Source organism: Salvelinus alpinus, chromosome 29 (genome assembly GCF_045679555.1).
Source record: "Salvelinus alpinus chromosome 29, SLU_Salpinus.1, whole genome shotgun sequence".
Classification (NCBI taxonomy): domain Eukaryota; kingdom Metazoa; phylum Chordata; class Actinopteri; order Salmoniformes; family Salmonidae; genus Salvelinus; species Salvelinus alpinus.
In genome coordinates, this window is record NC_092114.1 from 15774984 (window position 1) to 15796962 (window position 21979).

General features: G+C 47.6%; 1 protein-coding gene across 6 annotated transcripts in view; it reads left to right on the top strand.

Annotated features, from left to right (window-relative positions):
* LOC139559116 (protein 4.1-like) overlaps positions 1 to 21979 on the top strand; it is a 121479-nt gene that overhangs the window by 66627 nt on the left and 32873 nt on the right. For 4 of the 6 annotated variants that reach the window (XM_071374841.1, XM_071374843.1, XM_071374845.1 and 1 more), the window contains 4 exons: positions 1098 to 1181; positions 6479 to 6526; positions 7641 to 7703; positions 16163 to 16342. In XM_071374841.1, the coding sequence (XP_071230942.1) occupies positions 1098 to 1181; positions 6479 to 6526; positions 7641 to 7703; positions 16163 to 16342 (375 nt within the window). Of the gene's footprint in view, positions 1 to 1097; positions 1182 to 6475; positions 6527 to 7640; positions 7704 to 16162; positions 16343 to 21979 lie in introns of all 6 variants that reach the window. The other 2 variants (XM_071374840.1, XM_071374842.1) reach the window with 1 other exon arrangement.

The window sequence follows — 21979 nt, forward strand, 5'->3', positions numbered from 1 at the left end:
AAACGAGTCCTATATCGACATAACCTGAAAGGCTGCTCAGCAAGGGAGAAGCCACTGCTCCAAAACTGCCATAAAAAAGCCAGACTACGGTACTTTTTGGAGAAATGTCCTCTGGTCTGATGAAACAAAAATAGAACTGTTTGGCCATAATGACTATCGTTATGTTTGGAGGAAAAAGGGGGCGGCTTGCAAGCCGAAGAACACCATCCCAACCGTGAAGCACGGGGGTGGCAGCCTCATGTTGTGGGGGTGCTTTGCTGCAGGAGGGACTGGTGTACTTCACAAAATAGATGGCATCATGAGGGTGGATAATTATGTGGATATATTGAAGCAACATCTCAAGACATCAGTCAGGAAGTTAAAGCTTGGTCGCAAATGGGTCTTCCAAATGGACAATGACCCCAAGCATACTTCCAAAGTTGTGGCAAAATGGCATAAGGACAACAAAGTCAAGGTATTGGAGTGGCCATCACAAAGCCCTGGCCTCAATCCTATAGAAAATGTGTGGGCAGAACTGAAAAAGCGTGTGTGAGAAAGGAGGCCTACAAACCTGACTCAGTTACACCAGCTGTGTCAGGAGGAATGGGCCAAAATTCACCCAACTTATTGTGGGAAGCTTGTGGAATGCTACCCGAAACGTTTGACCCAAGTTAAACAATTTAAAGGCAATGCTACCAAATACTAATTGAGTGTATGTAAACTTCTGACCCACTGGGAATGTGATGAAAGAAATGAAAGCTGAAATAAATCATTCTCTCAACTATTATTCTGACATTTCACATTCTTAAAATAAAAAGTGGTGATCCTAACTGAACTAAGACAGGGAATTTTTACTAGAATTAAATGTCAGGAATTGTGAAAAACTGAGTTTAAATGTATTTGGCTGAGGTGTATGTAAATTTCTGACTTCAACTGTATATAAGCTTTATAGAGTATCACTGTTTAACAGAGGTTTGTTAATGGGAGGCGTATCCATAGACATCATTTGGGTGTACCTATAGCCCGTGCTCCAGTTAGAGCGCAGCAGCGCCACCCTGTTGGCAGACCACTGTAGTGCGTGAGCTCTGAGCTGTCTGTGTGATATGCCGCCACTGCAGAGGGAGGGAGCCAGGAGGAGCAGGCATCATGCCCCTGCAGTCACCACCACCACCAACGGGACAGAGAGAGAGAGAAAGAGCCAGGTTTGTGGCCTTATCGACGCCTAGCTAGCACAGCATGAGACGCGTGTATCAACTGAATGAATGTGACTAATATATGAATACTTGGGGCCTGTGGTTTTAACATTAGACACATACCAACTGTATGAGTCTGTCTAATATATACATGGGGAGTGTTATAATACTAAGAGACATTATTACTGTCTGTCTAAAATACCAATGGCTGGGGTTTTAACATCTATCTGTTTGTTTGTGTCTGACTAAAATATACGTGTGGAGGGTTACAACCATAACATTAGTATTACTACTGTATGTGTAGTCTCGCATGCCAGACTCACGGCAGCTGTGAGTCTCTCTACTGTATGTGTAGTCTCGCATGGCAGACTCACGGCAGCTGTGAGTCTCTCTACTGTATGTGTAGTCTCGCATGCCAGACTCACGGCAGCTGTGAGTCTCTACTGTATGTGTAGTCTCGCATGCCAGACTCACGGCAGCTGTGAGTCTCTCTACTGTATGTGTAGTCTCGCATGCCAGACTCACGACAGCTGTGAGTCTCTACTGTATGTGTAGTCTCGCATGCCAGACTCACGAAAGCTGTGAGTCTCTACTGTATGTGTAGTCTCGCATGCCAGACTCACGGCAGCTGTGAGTCTCTCTACTGTATGTGTAGTCTGACTAAACTAATGATACGTGGAGTGGGTTAAAAAATGAGACTCATGCCATTACTGTATCAAATCAAATCAAATGTTATTTGTCAAATGCGCCGAATACAACAGTGAAATGCTTACTTACAAGCGCTTAACCAACAATGACATTTTTAAGAAAAATTATGAAATGTATTTACTAAATAAACTAAAGTGAAAAGTAAAAGAGCTAAAATAACAATAACGATAGGGGGTACCGTTACCGAGGTAATGTGCGGGGGTACAGGTTAGTCGAGGTAATGTGCGGGGGTACCGTTACCGAGGTAATGTGCGGGGGTACAGGTTAGTCGAGGTAATGTGCGGGGGTACAGGTTAGTCGAGGTAATGTGCGGGGGTACAGGTTAGTCGAGGTAATGTGCGGGGGTACAGGTTAGTCGAGGTAATGTGCGGGGGTACAGGTTAGTCGAGGTAATGTGCGGGGGTACCGTTACCGAGGTAATGTGCGGGGGTACAGGTTAGTCGAGGTAATGTGCGGGGGTACAGGTGTCGAGGTAGGCGGGGGCGGAGGGTAATGTGCGGGGGTACAGGTTAGTCGAGGTAATGTGCGGGGGTACAGGTTAGTCGAGGTAATGTGCGGGGGTACAGGTTAGTCGAGGTAATGTGCGGGGGTACAGGTTAGTCGAGGTAATGTGCGGGGGTACAGGTTAGTAGAGGTAATGTGCGGGGGTACAGGTTAGTCGAGGTAATGTGCGGGGGTACAGGTTAGTCGAGGTAATGTGCGGGGGTACAGGTTAGTCTAGGTAATGTGCGGGGGTACATGTTAGTCGAGGTAATGTGCGGGGGTACAGGTTAGTCGAGGTAATGTGCGGGGGTACAGGTTAGTCGAGGTAATGTGCAGGGATACAGGTTAGTAGAGGTAATGTGCGGGGGTACAGGTTAGTCGAGGTAATGTGCGGGGGTACAGGTTAGTCGAGGTAATGTGCGGGGGTACCGTTACCGAGGTAATGTGCGGGGGTACAGGTTAGTCGAGGTAATGTGCGGGGGTACAGGTTAGTCGAGGTAATGTGCGGGGGTACAGGTTAGTCGAGGTAATGTGCGGGGGTACAGGTTAGTCGAGGTAATGTGCGGGGGTACAGGTTAGTCGAGGTAATGTGCGGGGGTACAGGTTAGTCGAGGTAATGTGCGGGGGTACAGGTTAGTCGAGGTAATGTGCGGGGGTACAGGTTAGTCGAGGTAATGTGCGGGGGTACAGGTTAGTCGAGGTAATGTGCGGGGGTACAGGTTAGTCGAGGTAATGTGCGGGGGTACAGGTTAGTCGAGGTAATGTGCGGGGGTACAGGTTAGTCGAGGTAATGTGCGGGGGTACAGGTTAGTCGAGGTAATGTGCGGGGGTACAGGTTAGTCGAGGTAATGTGCGGGGGTACAGGTTAGTCGAGGTAATGTGCGGGGGGTACAGGTTAGTCGAGGTAATGTGCGGGGGTACAGGTTAGTCGAGGTAATGTGCGAGGGTACAGGTTAGTCGAGGTAATGTGCGGGGGTACCGTTACCGAGGTAATGTGCGGGGGTACAGGTTAGTCGAGGTAATGTGCGGGGGTACAGGTTAGTCGAGGTAATGTGCGGGGGTACAGGTTAGTCGAGGTAATGTGCGGGGGTACAGGTTAGTCGAGGTAATGTGCAGGGGTACAGGTTAGTCGAGGTAATGTGCGGGGGTACGGGCAGGTAATGTGCGGGGGTACAGGTTAGTCGAGGTAATGTGCGGGGGTACAGGTTAGTCGAGGTAATGTGCGGGGGTACAGGTTAGTCGAGGTAATGTGCGGGGGTACAGGTTAGTCGAGGTAATGTGCGGGGGTACAGGTTAGTCGAGGTAATGTGCGGGGGTACAGGTTAGTCGAGGTAATGTGCGGGGGTACAGGTTAGTCGAGGTAATGTGCGGGGGTACAGGTTAGTCGAGGTAATGTGCGGGGGTACAGGTTAGTCGAGGTAATGTGCGGGGGTACAGGTTAGTCGAGGTAATGTGCGGGGGTACAGGTTAGTAGAGGTAATGTGCGGGGGTACAGGTTAGTCGAGGTAATGTGCGGGGGTACAGGTTAGTCGAGGTAATGTGCGGGGGTACAGGTTAGTCGAGGTAATGTGCGGGGGTACAGGTTAGTCGAGGTAATGTGCAGGGATACAGGTTAGTCGAGGTAATGTGCGGGGGTACAGGTTAGTCGAGGTAATGTGCGGGGGTACAGGTTAGTCGAGGTAATGTGCGGGGGTACAGGTTAGTCGAGGTAATGTGCGGGGGTACAGGTTAGTAGAGGTAATGTGCGGGGGTACAGGTTAGTCGAGGTAATGTGCGGGGGTACAGGTTAGTCGAGGTAATGTGCGGGGGTACAGGTTAGTCGAGGTAATGTGCGGGGGTACAGGTTAGTCGAGGTAATGTGCGGGGGTACAGGTTAGTAGAGGTAATGTGCGGGGGTACAGGTTAGTAGAGGTAATATGCGGGTGATGCAACCAGTCAGGATGCGCTCGATGGTGCAGCTGTAGAACGTTTTGAGGGTCTGAGGTCCCGTGCCAAATCTTTTCAGTTTCCTGAGGGGGAATAGGCGTTGTCGTGCCCTATTCACGACTATCTTGGTGTGTTTGGACCATGATAGTTTGTTAGTGATGTGGACACCAGGGAACTTGAAGCTCTCAACCTGCTCCACTACAGCCCCGTTGATGAGAATAGGGGCGTGCTCTGCCCTCCTTTTCCTGTAGTCCACGAGTCATCCTGTAGTCATCTCCTTTGTCTTGATCACGTTGAGGGAGAGGTTGTTGTCCTGGCACCACACTGCCAGGTCTCTGACCTCCTCCCTATAGGCTGTCTCATCGTTGTCGGTGATCAGGCCTACCACCGTTGTGTCGTTTGCAAACTTAATGATGGTGTTGGAGTCGTGCTTGGCCACCCCTGAGGGGCTCCCGTGTTGAGGATCAGCGTGGCAGATGTGTTTTTGCCTACCCTTACCACCTGGGGGCGGCACGTCAAGAAGTCCAGGATCCAGTTGCAGAGGGAGGTGTTTAGTCCCAGGGCACTTAGCTTATTGATGAGCTTTGAGGGCACTATGGGGTTGAACGCTGAGCTGTAGTCAATGAATAGCATTCTCACATAGGTGTTCCTTTTGTCTAGATGGGAAAGGGCAGTGTGGAGTGAAATAGAGATTGTGTCATCTGTTGATATGTTGGGGCAGTATGCAAATTGGACTGGGTCTAGGGTTTCTGGGATAATGGTGTTGATGTGAGCCATGACCAGCCTTTCAAAGTACCTCATGGTTACAGACGTGAGTGCTACGGGTCGGTAGTCATTTAGGCAGGTTACCTTGATGTTCTTGGGCACAGGGACTATGGTGGTCTGTTAGGTATTACAGACTCGGCCAGGGACAGGTTTTGAACCTTAATTTAACTAGGCAAGTCAGTTAAGAACAAATTCGTATTTACAATGACGGCCTACACCGGCCAAACCCGGACAACGTTGAAAATGGTTGGTGGTTGAAAATGTCAGTGAAGACACTTGCCAGTTGGTCATCGCATGCTTGGAGTACACGTCCTGGTAATCCGTCTGGCCCTGCGGCCTTGTGAATGTTGACCTATTTAAAGGTCTTTCACACATCGGCTACAGCGTGATCACACAGTCATCCGGAACAGCTGGGCCTCTCATGCTGGTGCTCTCAGGCTCCAACGAGCGTTGGGAGCCGGTGTAGTAGGATTCAATCTTAGTCCTGTATTTACGCTTTGCCCGTTTGATGGTTCATCTGAGGGCATAGCGAAATATCTTATAAGCATTAGAGTCCCGCTCTTTGAAAGCAGCAGCTCTACCCTTTAGCTCAGTGAGGATGTTGCCTGTAATCCATAGCTACTTGTTGGGGTGTGTACGTACGGCCATTGTGGGGACAACGTCATCGATGCACTTGTTGATGAAGCCAGTTACTGGTGTGGTATACTCCTCAATGCCATCGGATGAGTCCTGGAACATATTCCTGTCTGTGCTAGCAAAACAGTCCTGTAGCTTAGCATCTGCGTCATCTGACCATTTCCGTATTGAGCAAGTCACAAGTACTTCCTGCTTTAGTTTTTGCTTGTAAGCAGGAATCAGCAGGATATAATTATGGTCAGATTTGGCAAATGGAGGGCGAGGGAGAGCTTTGTGCGTCTCTGTGTGTGCAGTAAAGGAGGTCAAGAGTTTTTTCCCTCTGGTTGCACATTTAACATGCTGGTAGAAATGAGGTAACCCGTATTTAAGTTTGCCTGCATTAAAGTCCCCGGCCACTAGGAGTACCGCCTCTGGATGAGGATTTTCTTGTTTGCTTATGGCCTTATACAGCTCGTTGTGTGCCTGACTAAACTATTGATACGTGAAGTGGGTTCAAACATGAGACACGTGATGTTACTGTATGTGTGTCTGACTAAACGAATAAAACATTGATACGTAGGGGGGGGATCTGCAACATGAGACACACGTTTCACTTTTTTTTAACATATTACCATATGTGTGTCTAAAATATTGATACATGGGGCTGGGGTTGTTAAATTAGATTTGTGTTCTAGTAAATGTCTGTCAGACTAAAGTATTGATTTGAAGAAGGGTTTGAAACAGCCTCGTGGGGTTCTAACCCTACTGTTTCTGCCTCTCTCTTCCCTCGCCTGGGGGGGGGTCAGCAGCATTCGTCCCGAGAGAGAACCCACACGGAGACGGTGCGAGTGAGGAAGGTTAGATATCTGTCTACAGTTTTAGCTGTGTCCCAAATGGCACCCTATTCCCTATGTAGTGCACTACTTTTGACCAGAGGCCTATGGGGAATAGGGTGCCATTTGGGATATACGCTCAGTGTTTCGCATGAGTCATCATCCTCATCCTCGCATCTCTCCCTTTATTTGAAACTATTTCTATTGCAAAAGAGAAAAAAAATACAAAACCATTTTGTTTGTTCATAATGTTTTTTGTTGTTTGTTTGTTTGTTCTCTGTCCTCCAGCCTTGTATATCTACTGTACAGTGTCGTTATACAAGAGAGCACTGTTTTGGCTGTGGAGTTCCTTTTCTTAACACTTAACACCGAACAAAGAAAATGTTTCGTTTTTTTCTCTATTTACTACCATTTGTTTTGAAACCAATAAGCGGAGGCTATTTACCTAACAGTATCAGCCTTGCTGTTACCTCATGCAGAGGCAATACGTAAAGCTCTACTGTTATGGACATAATTCTTCACCAAGTAGAACTAGAGAGACTAGAGAGATAAATCAAAATGAATGAGGTGCCTGTTAAGTGAATGAACCTGGATTGACCGTGCCTGTGCTCTAGACAGTATAATGAGGAAAGGCCTCAGCTGCCGCCTCAGGAAGAGTCAATGAAATAAGTCAGTGAATGATGCTTTAGGGTAATGCATAACAACTGATAATGCACAATGATAATGCACTACTACTTCTACTCAGCCACGGCATGTACTATATGTATATGCTGGATTTATCTGTCAACATTTTGATTCTCTCTCACAGTCCTGAAATACAGAAACCCACCAGATTTTTGGTAGCTGTGTACCAACCCCGGTCTCCACTGGTGACCACCATCACCCCATGGACCTTTGCACTCACCCCCTGCAGTCTGCCTCAATGCACTTCCCATAGCATCTATGATTTGATCCATCACCCACTTCTTCCACCATCAGGAACGAATGCACCCTTAGCGGAAGCAATCGCTTGCAAGTCAAACAGTAAAAGTACATTTAAAAAATAATAATTTAAACGAGAATGAAGAATTGCAATTCTACATCTTTCTGGAGACCAACTTGTTCCTGTTTTTTTTTTTTGTTGTTGTTGGTTTTTCAGAAAAGAGCTAAGAAACTTGAGGGTGAAACTATTTATATCAGGCATAGCAATTTAATGTTGGAGGTTTGTATCACACTCTAGAATCCATCTTCTTTGATCTTTGACTGTTTGTTTCTGCATGCTCTCTCTCTCTGCATGGGAGTTGTGTTCACTTGCCTGTTTTCTGTTTGTTTCTGTTCGTCTTGACTCTTCTATTCTCTCCTTTTTGTTATTTCTACATCCTGTTTTCAGCTGAACCCTAATGGCTTGGCATGCACTCTTTTCCTGTTTCCTTCGAATGCAAGTACTCACTTTACTTTGCCGTTGTTTCGATCTCAGCATCTTCCCTACTAGGCGACGGGCATCAAATCAACGTCGATTCTACGTTTGGTTTCACGCTTCGTTGAAATGACGTGGAAACAACGTCGATTCTACGTTTGGTTTCACGCTTCGTTGAAATGACGTGGAAACAACGTCGATTCTCCGTTTGGTTTCACGCTTCGTTGAAATGACGTGGAAACAACGTCGATTCTCCGTTTGGTTTCACGCTTCGTTTGCCCAGTGGGTCGTTTTGTTTCTTATCCACAGTGGTTTGATATATGATTGGGAGTGTTTCAACTATCACTATCATAGTCCAGTATTATTTAAAAGCTATAGGCATTGAGTCTTAAAGGGTGCACCAGTTTGGCCTTTCAGACTGAATGTCAGTGGTCACCGTCTGCCCAGCATGCCCTTTGATTTCAGCCTGCTTGTCAAATCGGGTTTTTGTTTGTTTGTTGTTGTTGCACCTTTTAGTCGATAATTACTTTCAGTTTTGGATGCTTTTTCCAAATGTTATTGTCGTCAGCAATGGTCGTCAAATGTAGGTTTTCTGTAATGACCATTGGTATCTTCCTAACGGGGAAGTGTTCCCAATAGGAATGATGTTGGATGAGTTAGGCTTTTCTTCGTCAGCTTGCGTTGGTGACGCAGACCAATTTTAATTGATATGACTTTCCCAGTCATATATTTTCATTCTCAGTGATGTTATTGACAAGTTAATGATGCTGCCCTCTGTTGTCATTGTGAGACCTGGACCTCCTTAACAACATAACCTTCACTGTACTGTACCTCTCTCAGTCATCCTATTCCCTACATGGTTCACTACTTTTAACTAGAGACCTGTGGGACCTGGTCAAATGTAGTGCACTGTATAGGGAATAGGATGCCATTTGGGACACAGCCTCTCTCACTCATCGTGCTGTTCCTGTATCTAACCATAACCAAATGACTCTCTCTGACCCTCATCTCTGTTGACCTTTGACTGTGGCTGTGTCCCAAAAGGTACCCTATTACCAACATAGTGCACTACTTTTGACCAGGGCCCATAGGACTGACCAGGTACCAGGGCCCGTAGGACTGACCAGGGCCCGTAGGACTGACCAGGGCCCGTAGGACTGACCAGGTACCTGGGCCCATAGGACTGACCAGGGCCAGAAGGACTGACCAGGTACCAGGGCCCATACGACTGACCAGGGCCCGTAGGACTGACCAGGTACCAGGGCCCATAGGACTGACCAGGGCCCGTAGGACTAACCAGGTACCAGGGCCCGTAGGACTGACCAGGTACCAAGGCCTGTAGGACTGACCAGGGCCAGAAGTTCTGATCAGGTACCAGGGCCTGTAGAGCTGATCAGGTACCAAGGCCAGAAGGTCTGATCAGGTACCAGGGCCTGTAGGACTGACCAGGTACCAGGGCCAGAAGGTCTGATCGGGTACCAGGGCCCGTAGGACTGACCAGGGCCAGAAGGTCTGACCAGGTACCAGGGCCTGTAGAACTGATCAGGTACCAGGGCCCGTAGGACTGACCAGGGCCCGTAGGACTGACCAGGTACCAGGGCCCGTAGGACTGACCAGGTACCAAGGCCTGTAGGACTGACCAGGTACCAGGGCCTGTAGGACTGTGGTCTAAAGTAGTGCACCATATAGAGCCTTCAAACTCAACTCTGGACCTGGAAGCCAGTTCCACTGCATTGTTTCATTGTTCCCCTCTAATCAGGGACTGAATTAGACCTGGGACACCAGGTTCCCCTCTAATCAGGGACTGAATTAGACCTGGGACACCAGGTTCCCCTCTAATCAGGGACTGATTTAGACCTGGGACACCAGGTTCCCCTCTAACCAGGGACTGAATTAGACCTGGGACACCAGGTTCCCCTCTAACCAGGGACTGAATTAGACCTGGGACACCAGGTTCCCCTCTAACCAGGGACTGAATTAGACCTGGGACACCAGGTTCCCCTCTAACCAGGGACTGAATTAGACCTGGGACACCAGGTTCCCCTCTAATCAGGGACTGATTTAGATCTGGGACACCAGGTGGGTGCAATTAAGTATGAAGGTGAACAGAAAACCAGCAGGCTGTGGACCTCGTCGGGTCAGAGTTGAATACCCCTGATATAGAGAATAGGGTGTCGTTTAGGACACAGCCATGTCTTTGATTCATGATTATCACCACAATAATAACTGTCGGCTGGCTCCGGACTAAGTATCCTCAGGCACGTTGCTGTGTGTGTGTGTGTGTGTGTGTGTGTGTGTGTGTGTGTGTGTGTGTGTGTGTGTGTGTGTGTGTGTGTGTGTGTGTGTGTGTGTGTGTGTGTGTGTGTGTGTGTGTGTGTGAGAGAGAACTCCCAGGTTGTGTGCATAAGAGGACTCCTACTCACACTCACCCCTCATGCATGCCAGCATACCATACTACCACCAGTGAAATAGTCGCCTAGGGTAAATCTGTGTCTCTCGCCTTTTGGCACAGATGATCAATGTATTGTTTAATTAAAAGCAATAGAGCCCGAGGGGCTGTGATATATGGCCAATATACCATGACTAAGGACTGTTCTTAAAGTACGTCGCAACGAGAAGTGCTTGCATACAGCCCTTAGCCGGGGTATATTGGCCATATACCACAAACCCCCGTGGTTCCTTATTGCTATTATATACTGGTTACCAACGTAATTAGAGCAGTAAAAATAAATGTTTTGTCATACCCGTGGTATACAGTCTGATATACCACGGCTGTCAGCCAATCAGCATTCAGGGCTCGCACCACCCATTTTATAATACATTATATACAGAAGTTGGATCTTAACTTGATCACTCTTCTGCCGCCGAGAATTTTCTTGCTGTATCATTAAATTTAAAAAATGAGTCTTGTGATTCTCTGAAAATGAGCAGTTCTCTTTCTGACCATGCGGGGGCAGTCAAGTCATTGGGATCAGGGGGTTGCTATCAAAATCATTTTCTCTCTCAAACGCTATAGACCTAGGCACTATCACTGCAACATTCAGATGGTCAGAAATGGATCAACAACTGTAGTTTGTACAGCTTAATAACACAAGATAAATATTGGTCTCCACTATGGCTACGACGTACAAGTGCCAAGTGTATCTTAATGTCAAAATGTAGTTCAATCGAGGCCTGGGGTGGTGTAGCGGTTAGGTCTGCTGGCAAATATGGACAGTCAAATATGGACAGTCAAATATGGACAGTCAAATATGGACGGTCAAATATGGACGGTCAAATATGGACGGTCAAATATGGACGGTCAAATATTCATAGTTTATAGCAAATTTAACATGTGTAAATATTTGTATGAACATAACAAAGGGGGGGGTCAAAATCAAAAGTAACAGTCAGTATCTGGTGTGGTCGCCAGCTGCATTAAGTACTGCAGTGCATCTCCTCCTTGTGGACTGCACCAGATTTGCCAGTTCTTGCTGTGAGATGTTACCCCACTCTTCCACCAAGGCACCTGCAAGTTCCCGGACATTTCTGGGGGGAATGGCCCTAGCCCTCACCCTCCGATCCAACAGGTCCCAGACGTGCTCAATGGGATTGAGATCCGGGCTCTTTGCTGGCCATGGCAGAACACTGACATTCCTGTCTTGCAGGAAATCACACACAGAACGAGCAGTATACATCATTTAAAAGCTTAACGTCTTGTTAATCCAGCAGCTTTGTCAAATTTCAAAAAGGCTTTACGGCGAAAGCATACCATGCGATTATCTGAGGACAGCGCCCCGCATACAAAATCATTAAAAACATTTTCCAAACCAGCAGAGGCGTCACAAAAGTCAGAAATAGCGACAAAATAAATCACTTACCTTTGAAAATCTTCCTCTGTTTGCAATCCCAAGGATCCCAGCAACACAACAAATGGTAGTTTTGTTCGATAAAGTCCTTCTTTATATCCCAAAAAAGTCAGTTTATTTGGCGTGTTTGATTCAGTAACCCACCCGATCCAGTCGTTCAACATGCAGACAAAGCAATCCCAAAAGTTACCAATAAACTATGTCCAAACAAGTTAAACAACATTTCTAATCAATCGTCAGGTACCCTAATATGTAAATAAACGATACAATTTAAGACGGAGAATAGTGTGTTCAATAGCAGAGATAAATAACGAAGTGAGCGCCCTTATCCACGCGTGCCACAAGACTACAGTCCAAATGAGAGCCACCTGGAAAAACTATAAATTCTAGCTAATTTTTAAAAAGACAAGCCTGAAACCCTTTCTAAAGACTGTTGACATCTAGTGGAAGCCCTAGGAACTGCAATCTGGGAGGAATTCCTTTGAATATTCCATAGACAAGCATTTGAATGGCCTGTGACCTCAAAAAAAAAACATTCCGGGTGGATTCTCCTCGGGTTTTCGCCTGCCATATCAGTTCTGTTATACTCACAGACATTATTTTAACAGTTTTAGAAACTTCAGTGTTTTATATCTAATACTACCAATTAAATGCATATCCTAGCTTCTGGGCCTGAGTAACAGGCAGTTTACTTTGGACACGTCATTCATCCAAACTTCCGAATACTGCCCCTTAGCCCTAAGAAGTTAAACCCTTTACAATGAAGATCTGTGAAGTTATTTGGATGTTTACGAATTATATTTGAAAGACAGGGTCATGAAAAAGGGACGTTTCTTTTTTCGCTGAGTTTATTATACATGTAAGATAATCAACTGCCTAGTTAAATAACGGTATCATCAAGGTCTAAGATAGTGAAGTTAGAACCCAACATTATAGAGATGAGATGATGACTTAATATAGTCATCAAATAAAACAAATGTAATATAAACAACAACTGAAATATTAAAAATAAAAAAAAGTAATGTTGGTTAATAAGTGGTGAGCAAGTAATGGAGTAATAGTAATATATATAGTAATAGTAATGTCCACTACCATCATGGGACTTGTATTGTTTTATTCTGTGTTACATCATTCAACCCACATAATGCAGTGCATTTAATATTTTAAAAGAATTATTGCAATCAGAAACTATTTTTTAATAATCTTATTGAAACCAAACCGACCTCAAAAAGCACTAGTCGCTAGGGTAATGGACGAATGTGTCTACTGTACCACTGCAGACTCAGTCTCTCTTTTGTGGATACTTTATAGCGTTGCCAGTGGCATCAGTTAATGTTGTTATTATTAGGTAACGTTAGTGCCTTAGTTCTGGTGAGTCAGTTCTCCTTTTGTTTGCAAATGTATAAAAACATTTTTTATTTTTAACATTTTTTTAATGAAATATCACATTTCACATAAGTATTCAGACCCCTTTACTCAGTACTTTATTGAAGCACCTTTGGCAGCGATTACAGCCTCAAGTCTTCTTGGGTATGACGCTACAAGCTTGGCACACCTGTATTTGGGGAGTTTCTCCCATTCTTCTCTGCAGATCCTCTCAAGCTCTGTCAGATGGGGAACGTCGCTGCACAGCTATTTTCAGATCTCTCCGGAGATGTTCGATCGGGTTCAAGTCCAGGCTCTGTCTGGGCCACTCAAGGACATTCTGAGACTTGTCCCAAAGCCATTCCTGCGTTGTCTTGGCTGTGTGCTTAGGGTCGTTGTCCTGTTGGAAGGTGAACATTTGCCCCAGTCTGAGGTCCTGAGCGCTCTGGAGCAGGTTTTCATCAAGGATCTCTCTGTACTTTGCGCCGTTCATGTTTCCCTCGATGGTGCCAGGTTTCCTCCAGACGTGACGCCTGGCATTCAGGCTGAAGAGTTCAATCTTGGTTTCATCAGACCAGAGAATCTTGTTTCTGATGGCCCGAGTACTTTAGGTGCCTTTTGGCAAACTCCAAGCGGACTGTCATGTGCCTTTTACTGAGGAGTGGCATCCGTCTGGCTACTCTACCATAAAGGCCTGATTTGTGTAGTGCTGCAGAGATAGTTGTCCTTCTGGAAGGTTCTCTCATCTCCACAGCAGAACTCTGGAGCTCTGTTAGAGTGACCATCGGGTTCTTGGTCACTGGATGGACTAAGACCTGTTGTTTGTCTATAGGACATCATGTGGTCTGGATGGACTAAGACCTGTTTGTCTATAGGACATCATGTGGTCTGGATGGACTTAGACCTGTTGTTTGTCTATAGGACATCATGTGGTCTGGATGGACTAAGACCTGTTGTTTGTCTATAGGACATCATGTGGTCTGGATGGACTAAGACCTGTTTGTCTATAGGTCATCATGTGGTCTGGATGGACTTAGACCTGTTGTTTGTCTATAGGACATCATGTGGTCTGGATGGACTAAGACCTGTTGTTTGTCTATAGGACATCATGTGGTCTGGATGGACTAAGACCTGTTGTTTGTCTATAGGACATCATGTGGTCTGGATGGACTAAGGCCTGTTTGTCTATAGGACATCATGTGGTCTGGATGGACTAAGACCTGTTGTTTGTCTATAGGACATCATGTGGTCTGGATGGACTAAGACCTGTTGTTTGTCTATAGGACATCATGTGGTCTGGATGGACTAAGGCCTGTTGTTTGTCTATAGGACATCATGTGGTCTGGATGGACTAAGGCCTATTTGTCTATAGGACATCATGTGGTCTGGATGGACTAAGACCTGTTGTTTGTCTATAGGACATCATGTGGTCTGGATGGACTAAGGCCTGTTGTTTGTCTATAGGACATCATGTGGTCTGGATGGACTAAGGCCTGTTTGTCTATAGGACATCATGTGGTCTGGATGGACTAAGACCTGTTGTTTGTCTATAGGACATCATGTGGTCTGGATGGACTAAGGCCTGTTTGTCTATAGGACATCATGTGGTCTGGATGGACTAAGACCTGTTGTTTGTCTATAGGACATCATGTGGTCTGGATGGACTTAGACCTGTTGTTTGTCTATAGGACATCATGTGGTCTGGATGGACTAAGACCTGTTGTTTGTCTATAGGACATCATGTGGTCTGGATGGACTAAGACCTGTTGTTGTCATGTTGATTGTCTATAGGACATCATGTGGTCTGGATGGACTAAGGCCTGTTGTTGTCATGTTGTCATGTTGTTTGTCCTCTTTGAGCGGAGCAGGCCTGTTCCAACCGCCAACTGCATTTTGTTTGATATGATAAGCAAATCATCAATCATGTTGCATTCTGCTAAACTTGTAAATGTGTCATTACCAGTCACTACCCAAAATAATGACATACTTCCCCCCTTCCTATCTGGGGGCTTCACCCTTTTGCCCTTCCTTGCTATCTCTTTCTGCCTTCCCCTTAAACTATCCCCTCTGTCTCTACTTTATTTATCATGGACTTCCCCTCTGCTCCCTGTCTCTCTTTTTCTATCTCGCCCTCCCAATCTCCACCCCTCCTTTCTCTCTCTTTCTCTCCCCCCTCTCCCCTCCATCCACCCCTCTCCACCTCCCACTCTCTCTCTTTCTCTCTCATCCCATCCCCCTCTGTCTCCCCCTCCCTCCCCTGTCCCTACACCCTCTCTCTACCCCTCCTACTCTCCCTCCCCTCTCTACCCCTCCTACTCTCCCTTCCCCTCTCTGTCCCTCCCTCCTCTCTCTACCCCTCCTACTCTCCCTCCCCCTCTCTGTCCCTCCCTCCTCTCTCTACCCCTCCTACTCTCCCTTCCCCTCTCTGTCCCTCCCTCCTCTCTCTACCCCTCCTACTCTCCCTCCCCCTTCTCTGTCCCTCCCTCCTCTCCCTCCCTTCTCTCTACCCCTTCTACTCTCTGTCCCTCCCTCCTCTCTCTACCCCTCCTACTCTCTCTCCCCCCTCGCTGTCCCTCCCTCCTCTCTCTACCCCTCCTACTCTCTCTCCCCCCTCTCTGTCCCTCCCTCCCCTCTCTACCCCTCCTACTCTCCCTCCCCCTCTCTGTCCCTCCCTCCTCTCTCTACCCCTTCTACTCCCTGTCCCTCCCTCCTCTCTCTACCCCTCCTACTCTCCCTCCCCTCTCTACCCCTCCTACTCTCCCTTCCCCCTCTCTGTCCCTCCCTCCTCTCTCTACCCCTCCTACTCTCTCTCCCCCCTCTCTGTCCCTCCCTCCTCTCTCTACCCCTCCTACTCTCCCTCCCTCCTCTCTGTCCCTCCCTCCTCTCTCTACCCCTCCTCTCTGTCCCTCCCCCGTCTCCCTCCTCTCTGTCCCTCCCTCCTCTCTCTACCCCTTCTACTCTCTGTCCCTCCCCCGTCTCCCTCCTCTCTGTCCCTCCCTCCTCTCTATACCCCTTCTACTCTCTGTCCCTCCCCCGTCTCCCTCCTCCCAGGACCTGGATCAGACCCAGGCAGAGATCATGCGTCACCACACCAGTATCAGTGAGCTGAAGAGAAGCTTCATGGAGTCTGTTCCGGAGCCGCGGCAGAGCGAGTGGGACAAACGCCTGTCCACCCACTCACCCTTCCGCACGGCCAGCATCAACGGACAGCTGCAGCCAGGCACTGACGGGGTGAGTCAACAACCAACAGAACTAAAAATGAATAGAACGGGGCCTCCCCATTGAAGTCAATAGTGCCAAAATGGGTGACTTGGCGAGTGTACCAATGAGTTTACTAGTCAAATTGCCAGTGTTAAGGGCTCTGAGGCCCTTCTAGAGGTGATTATATTTCTATAGAGTCAACAGAACAACAGAACAAGCAGTCTTGGTACAGAACAGAGAGACAGAGAGACATAGTAGCCCATGGTTCTCAGAGAGACAGAGAGGCCTTCATTCTCTCTAGTCCCACTCATAGCACCACCAGGATTCCTGACAACAATAGGATGTTTTGAAGTGAAAGATGGTACTTTTGACTCGCTTTTTTCTGCATTTGCTGGCACAAGTTTACCGATACGGAGGTTCTGTTCATATTTTGACTTTCTTTGAGCAAATGTTATTGCTTTGTTGTTTTCTAATTGTTTACTTTGTATTGCACATTAGTCATTAGTCCCAGTAGGGTTTACTGTGATCTTTTCTCTTGTCATTCAGTTGTTGTTTTCTAATTGTTTACTTTGGATTGCACATTAGTCATTAGTCCCAGTAGGGTTTACTGTGGTCTTTTCTCTTGTCATTCAGTTGTTGTTTTCTAATTGTTTACTTTGGATTGCACATTAGTCATTAGTCCCAGTAGGGTTTACTGTGGTCTTTTCTCTTGTCATTCAGTTGTTGTTTTCTAATTGTTTACTTTGGATTGCACATTAGTCATTAGTCCCAGTAGGGTTTACTGTGGTCTTTTCTCATGTCATTCAGTTGTTGTTTTTGACCACAAATCAATATCTAATATCTAATCTAGAGAATGCAATCATCTCAGTTTCAGTTTTTGACCACAAGTCAATGTCCAGTTTCTAGAGAATGGCAGTCAGATTACCCACATTACAGGGCTGCTGTGCTGTGTTCATTTGAAATACTTTTTTATATTTCGTTTCCTCATACTTGGTAGAGAGATATAGAGGATGTATCATTCCCTAAGGATGTACTGTGTACAGGGGGGGTCATAGTCAGTCGAAATGAACGTTTCAGTTTCATCAAGTGTTCATCAGTTTCTCTGTGTTTGTGGATCTCAGGGCGTACAGTGGACGCAGTGGAGACTCTTTCTCTGTGTATATTCATGTGTGTGTGTTTGTGTGTGTGTGTGTGTGTGTGTGTGTGTGTGTGTGTGTGTGTGTGTGTGTGTGTGTGTGTGTGTGTGTGTGTGTGTGTGTGTGTGTGTGTGTGTGTGTGTGTGTGTGTGTGTGTGTGTGTGTGTGTGTGTGTGTGTGTGCAGGTGAGGACGGCCTCCCTATCACCTGCATACAGAGTAGTTGGTGGCATATCAGAGATAAAGGTACTCTAATTCAGTCCTTACTGGCTGGGTTGGGCTGAGCTGGGTTGGGCTGAGCTGGGTTGGGCTGAGCTGAGCTGGGTTGGGCTGAGCTGGGTTGGGCTGAGCTGGGTTGGGCTGAGCTGAGCTGGGCTGAGCTGGGTTGAGCTGAGCTGGGTTGGGCTGAGCTGGGTTGGGCTGAGCTGAGCTGGGCTGAGCTGAGCTGAGCTGGGTTGGGCTGAGCTGGGTTGGGCTGAGCTGGGTTGGGCTGAGCTGGGTTGGGCTGAGCTGAGCTGGGTTGGGCTGAGCTGAGCTGGGCTGAGCTGGGTTGGGCTGAGCTGGGTTGGGCTGCAGTAAGAGAACATTAGCTGGCGGTTCTTTACCAGCTAACAATAAAGAACAGACCATGTTGTGTATGGCAGCTTTATGGACGCTGTGCATGGCTGCTGTATGGAGTCTGTGTGGCCGTGACCTAAAGCAAGGCAAGAGAATCAGCTGGCTATCTTCACCCACAGGACTGCGCTCTCTCGCCCCCGGCCCCGGCCCGCAGCCGCTGCGACTACCTTTATAGGTGTCTACTTCCAAGCCACAGACCCTAATCTTTCCCAAACCCCGCCCCCTCACCACTGCCTCCGCTCCATGATTGGCTGCTGTCAGCTTTGTCTTCCTGCTTTGATCTGCCAATCAAATCGCATGGCTGGGTTTGACCCGATAGTAGTGAAGCTGCATAACTCTGTGATGATGATGATGATGATGATGATGGTGGTGTCTGACGTAGTGATGAGACACTGAAGAACAAAAACAAAAAACGCAAACAACCAAAAAACAAACAGCGACAACAACCACAAAGAACTGACCTCCTCCTCCTCCTACTCATTTCATTGTCTCTCCTCCACCCTGACCTCTCACTGGTTGTTTTATGTTTTCTCTGTCTCCTCCCTCGATCTCTCTCTCCCCCCTCATATGTGTCATCTCTTCATTTCCTCCTCTCCTTCCTCCTCCGCTTCTTTCTATTACTTTTCCTCTTCCTCCTCTTCTTTCTCTTCCTCCACTTCTTCCTCTCCCTCCTCCTCCTCCTCCTCTTCTTCATGTTCCTCCTCTTCCTCCTCATCCTCCTCTTCCTCATCCTCATCTTCCCCCTTCTCCTGCCCTCCCTCACAGTCATATCCACTCCCTCCTCCTCCTCCGTATCCTCCACCTCCTCCTCCACCGCCACCCCCTTCTCCTGAGGAGGATCCGGAGACCCAGAGAGGTGTTTGGGCCTTGGGTCACCGAGCATCACCGCTCCCCTCCCTTCGCTCCTCTACTGCCATGGGGCTGAAAATACAGTTTTACTCCCAGACTTGAAGCTGCCTCCAGCTACCTGGGTATTCTGCCTAGCCCAGACCCTTCTCATGTCCTGTCTATGTACCTGAAGACTCCTGCAGAATAATAAGCACTCCCATCAGAACATTTGCTAAACTTTTACCTCCAAAAACTTTTCTTAACTTTCAATCTGTATAGAGTGTGGGCGTGTTTATACGATATGCCTCTGAATGGAGATGATGATCGTTAACAGGTTTTTTTTCTAAAAGATCACTGAAAATATTACACCATTCTAGAATAATACACTAGTCTGGTGATTTGACAAGGAGTCTTGTCTTCATGAACACATTACCAACAAATCCTAAATATGAGCCTCCCAAGTCTCGATAGACCTCAATGCATTTGATAAACTCATCTCTTTAAGGCAGGCTAGTCGACATACTGACTACATAAGATTCAGTGAGGATTAGATCACACTGTGATCTAGCCAACCTGCATCTAGACAGTTTCTATGGTGGTTCTCCCCTAACGGTGTCTGATCCAAGACGTTGCACTGCCAAAACAAACAGTTTGCACTAGCTAGTGTCAGGTTTTGGCCAAGACTGTTCGGGTTTTGGTCACTAGATGTCCCCATTGCACCTTTTTTGTACCTTTTGTTTTTCTTGCTCTAATTATTGTTTGCACCTGTAGGTCATTCCCTTGTTAGTATTTAAACCCTGTGTGTTCCTCAGTTCCTTGCTCAGTGTTTGTAAGTTAGCACCCAGCCCCAGCCCAAGCCTTGTTTTATATAGATATTTCTCTTGTTGGATTTTCCAGAGGTTCTCTGGTTTAGTTCTTGTGTATTATTTGAGTAGTCTTTTGAGGTTTGTTTTTCCCTGCTGTTTTTACCACTTTGTGGAGTTTCTTTTGTATTTTGGAGGATTTCCATTTTGTGCCTCTTGGCTTTATTTTTGGACATTGTGGATTTAGTTTCTTTGCCTGAAGATTTTGTTCTTTAATTAAACCACCATCTCTAGTACTGCTGTGTCTGCCTCATCTTCTGGGTTCTGACGATTATTAGTGACTGTTTCTCGCACCGGGTCCTGACAGAAACACTGAGCCATTATAATGAACCCAGAGGCAGCCAGTACCCAGGATCTTTTTTCCATGCTGTCCCACCACGAGGGGACTGTCCAACGCCACGAAGCTGCTCTGGTTCAGCAAGAGGCCTTAATGGCTAGACATTCTCAACTTCTGTCAGAGATGCTGACTTCCATAAAGCAGATTTCGGATCGACTTTCCCCGGCAACCGCTTCTGCTCCAGTTCATCCGATTCAAGTGCCCCTGGCAGTTAACCCCCTGGCTGAACCTCGTCTGCCGCCTCCCCAACGGTTCTCAGGAGATCCGAGTGTTTGTAAGGGGTTTTTCACCCAATGTTCTCTCTCCTTTGAGCTGCAACCATCGTCGTTTCCCACCGACCGGTCCAATATAGCATATATCATCACCCTGCTGTCGGAAAAAGCCCTAGCCTGGGCTACTGCTGTGTAGGATGCCCAAAGTCCCTGCTGTGCCAGCTACTCTACCTTTGCTGAAGAATTCAAGCGAGTGTTTCAAGGTCCTACCAACGGCCCTGACTCAGCCAAACAGCTCCTGATTCTCCGCCAAGGTCGGCGCAGCGTGACGGACTATGCCATCCAGTTCCGCACTGTGGCAGCAGCAAGTGGCTGGAACGACGAGGCGCTCACAGTGTGTTTTTTGAAGGGTCTTTCTGACACCATCCAAGATGAACTGGCCACTCGGGAACCACCGGACAACCTCGAGTCCCTTATCAAGTTGGCTTCACGCATAGACCAGCGTCTGAGAGAGAGAGAACTCAACCGTAGACCGCTCACCCTAGCTCCTATCGGTTCCAGCTCCGAGTCTCCACCTTTATCCTCGCTGGCTCCACCAGAACCCATGCAGGTTGGACGCATCTCCCAGGCTGAGAGAGACCGCCGGATGAGGGAGCGATGCTGTCTATATTGCGGCAAACCGGGCCATTTCCGCTCCACGTGTCTCGGGCTCCAGGGAAACGCACTCTCCCGTGCAGGCCTGGGAGGACTGTAACGGGAAACATAACCTCCTCCCATCCATCCAACTCCCGCCTGCTCATTCCAGTTACCCTTTCCTGGGACGACCACGAGTTTTCTCTTCAAGCCTTGGTAGACTCTGGAGCCGCAGGTAACTTCATGGATGGGGTCTGGGCGAAGGAGAATGGCGTTCCTTCTGAACCTCTAAGTGACCCCATAAGGGTTACTACGTTGGATAGAAGCCCTTTGGGATCTGGACTTGTCACTCGTGCCACTACCCCCTTGCGACTTTCAGTTTCCCAACACCAGGAAGTGATGAACTTTCATCTGATCTCCTGTTCCGAGTTCCCTCTCGTCCTTGGTTATCCCTGGCTTCACAGCCATAACCCTCACATCGACTGGTCTGTGGGCACTATCAAGCAGTGGGGTCCTACGTGCCAAGCCACTTGTATCTTCCCGAGTTCCCAGAGTTCCCCTTCCGAGTCTCTAGAATCCATCGACCTGTCCCGAGTTCCCGAGTGTTACCATGACCTCAAACTGGTATTTAGCAAACAGAGGACCACCAAACTACCACCCCATAGACCTTACGATTGCACCATCGACCTGTTGCCGGGGACCTGCCCTCCCAGGGGTCGGATCTTTTCCCTTTCTCCTCCCGAACGAGCTGCTATGGATACCTACATCAAGGACGCTCTGGCAGCAGGCCTCATGCGTCCATCTACCTCGCCGGCGGGAGCAGGGTTTTTCTTTGTGGCCAAGAAAGACGGTGGATTACGACCTTGCATCGACTACCGGGGACTCAATGCCATAACCGTCCGTAACCGCTACCCGCTACCCCTTATGGCCACAGCCTTTGAGCTGCTCCAGGAAGCAGTTGTCTTCACTAAGCTTGACCTGCGGAACGCATACCATCTTGTGCGGATCAAACCCGGGGACGAGTGGAAGACCGCTTTCAAC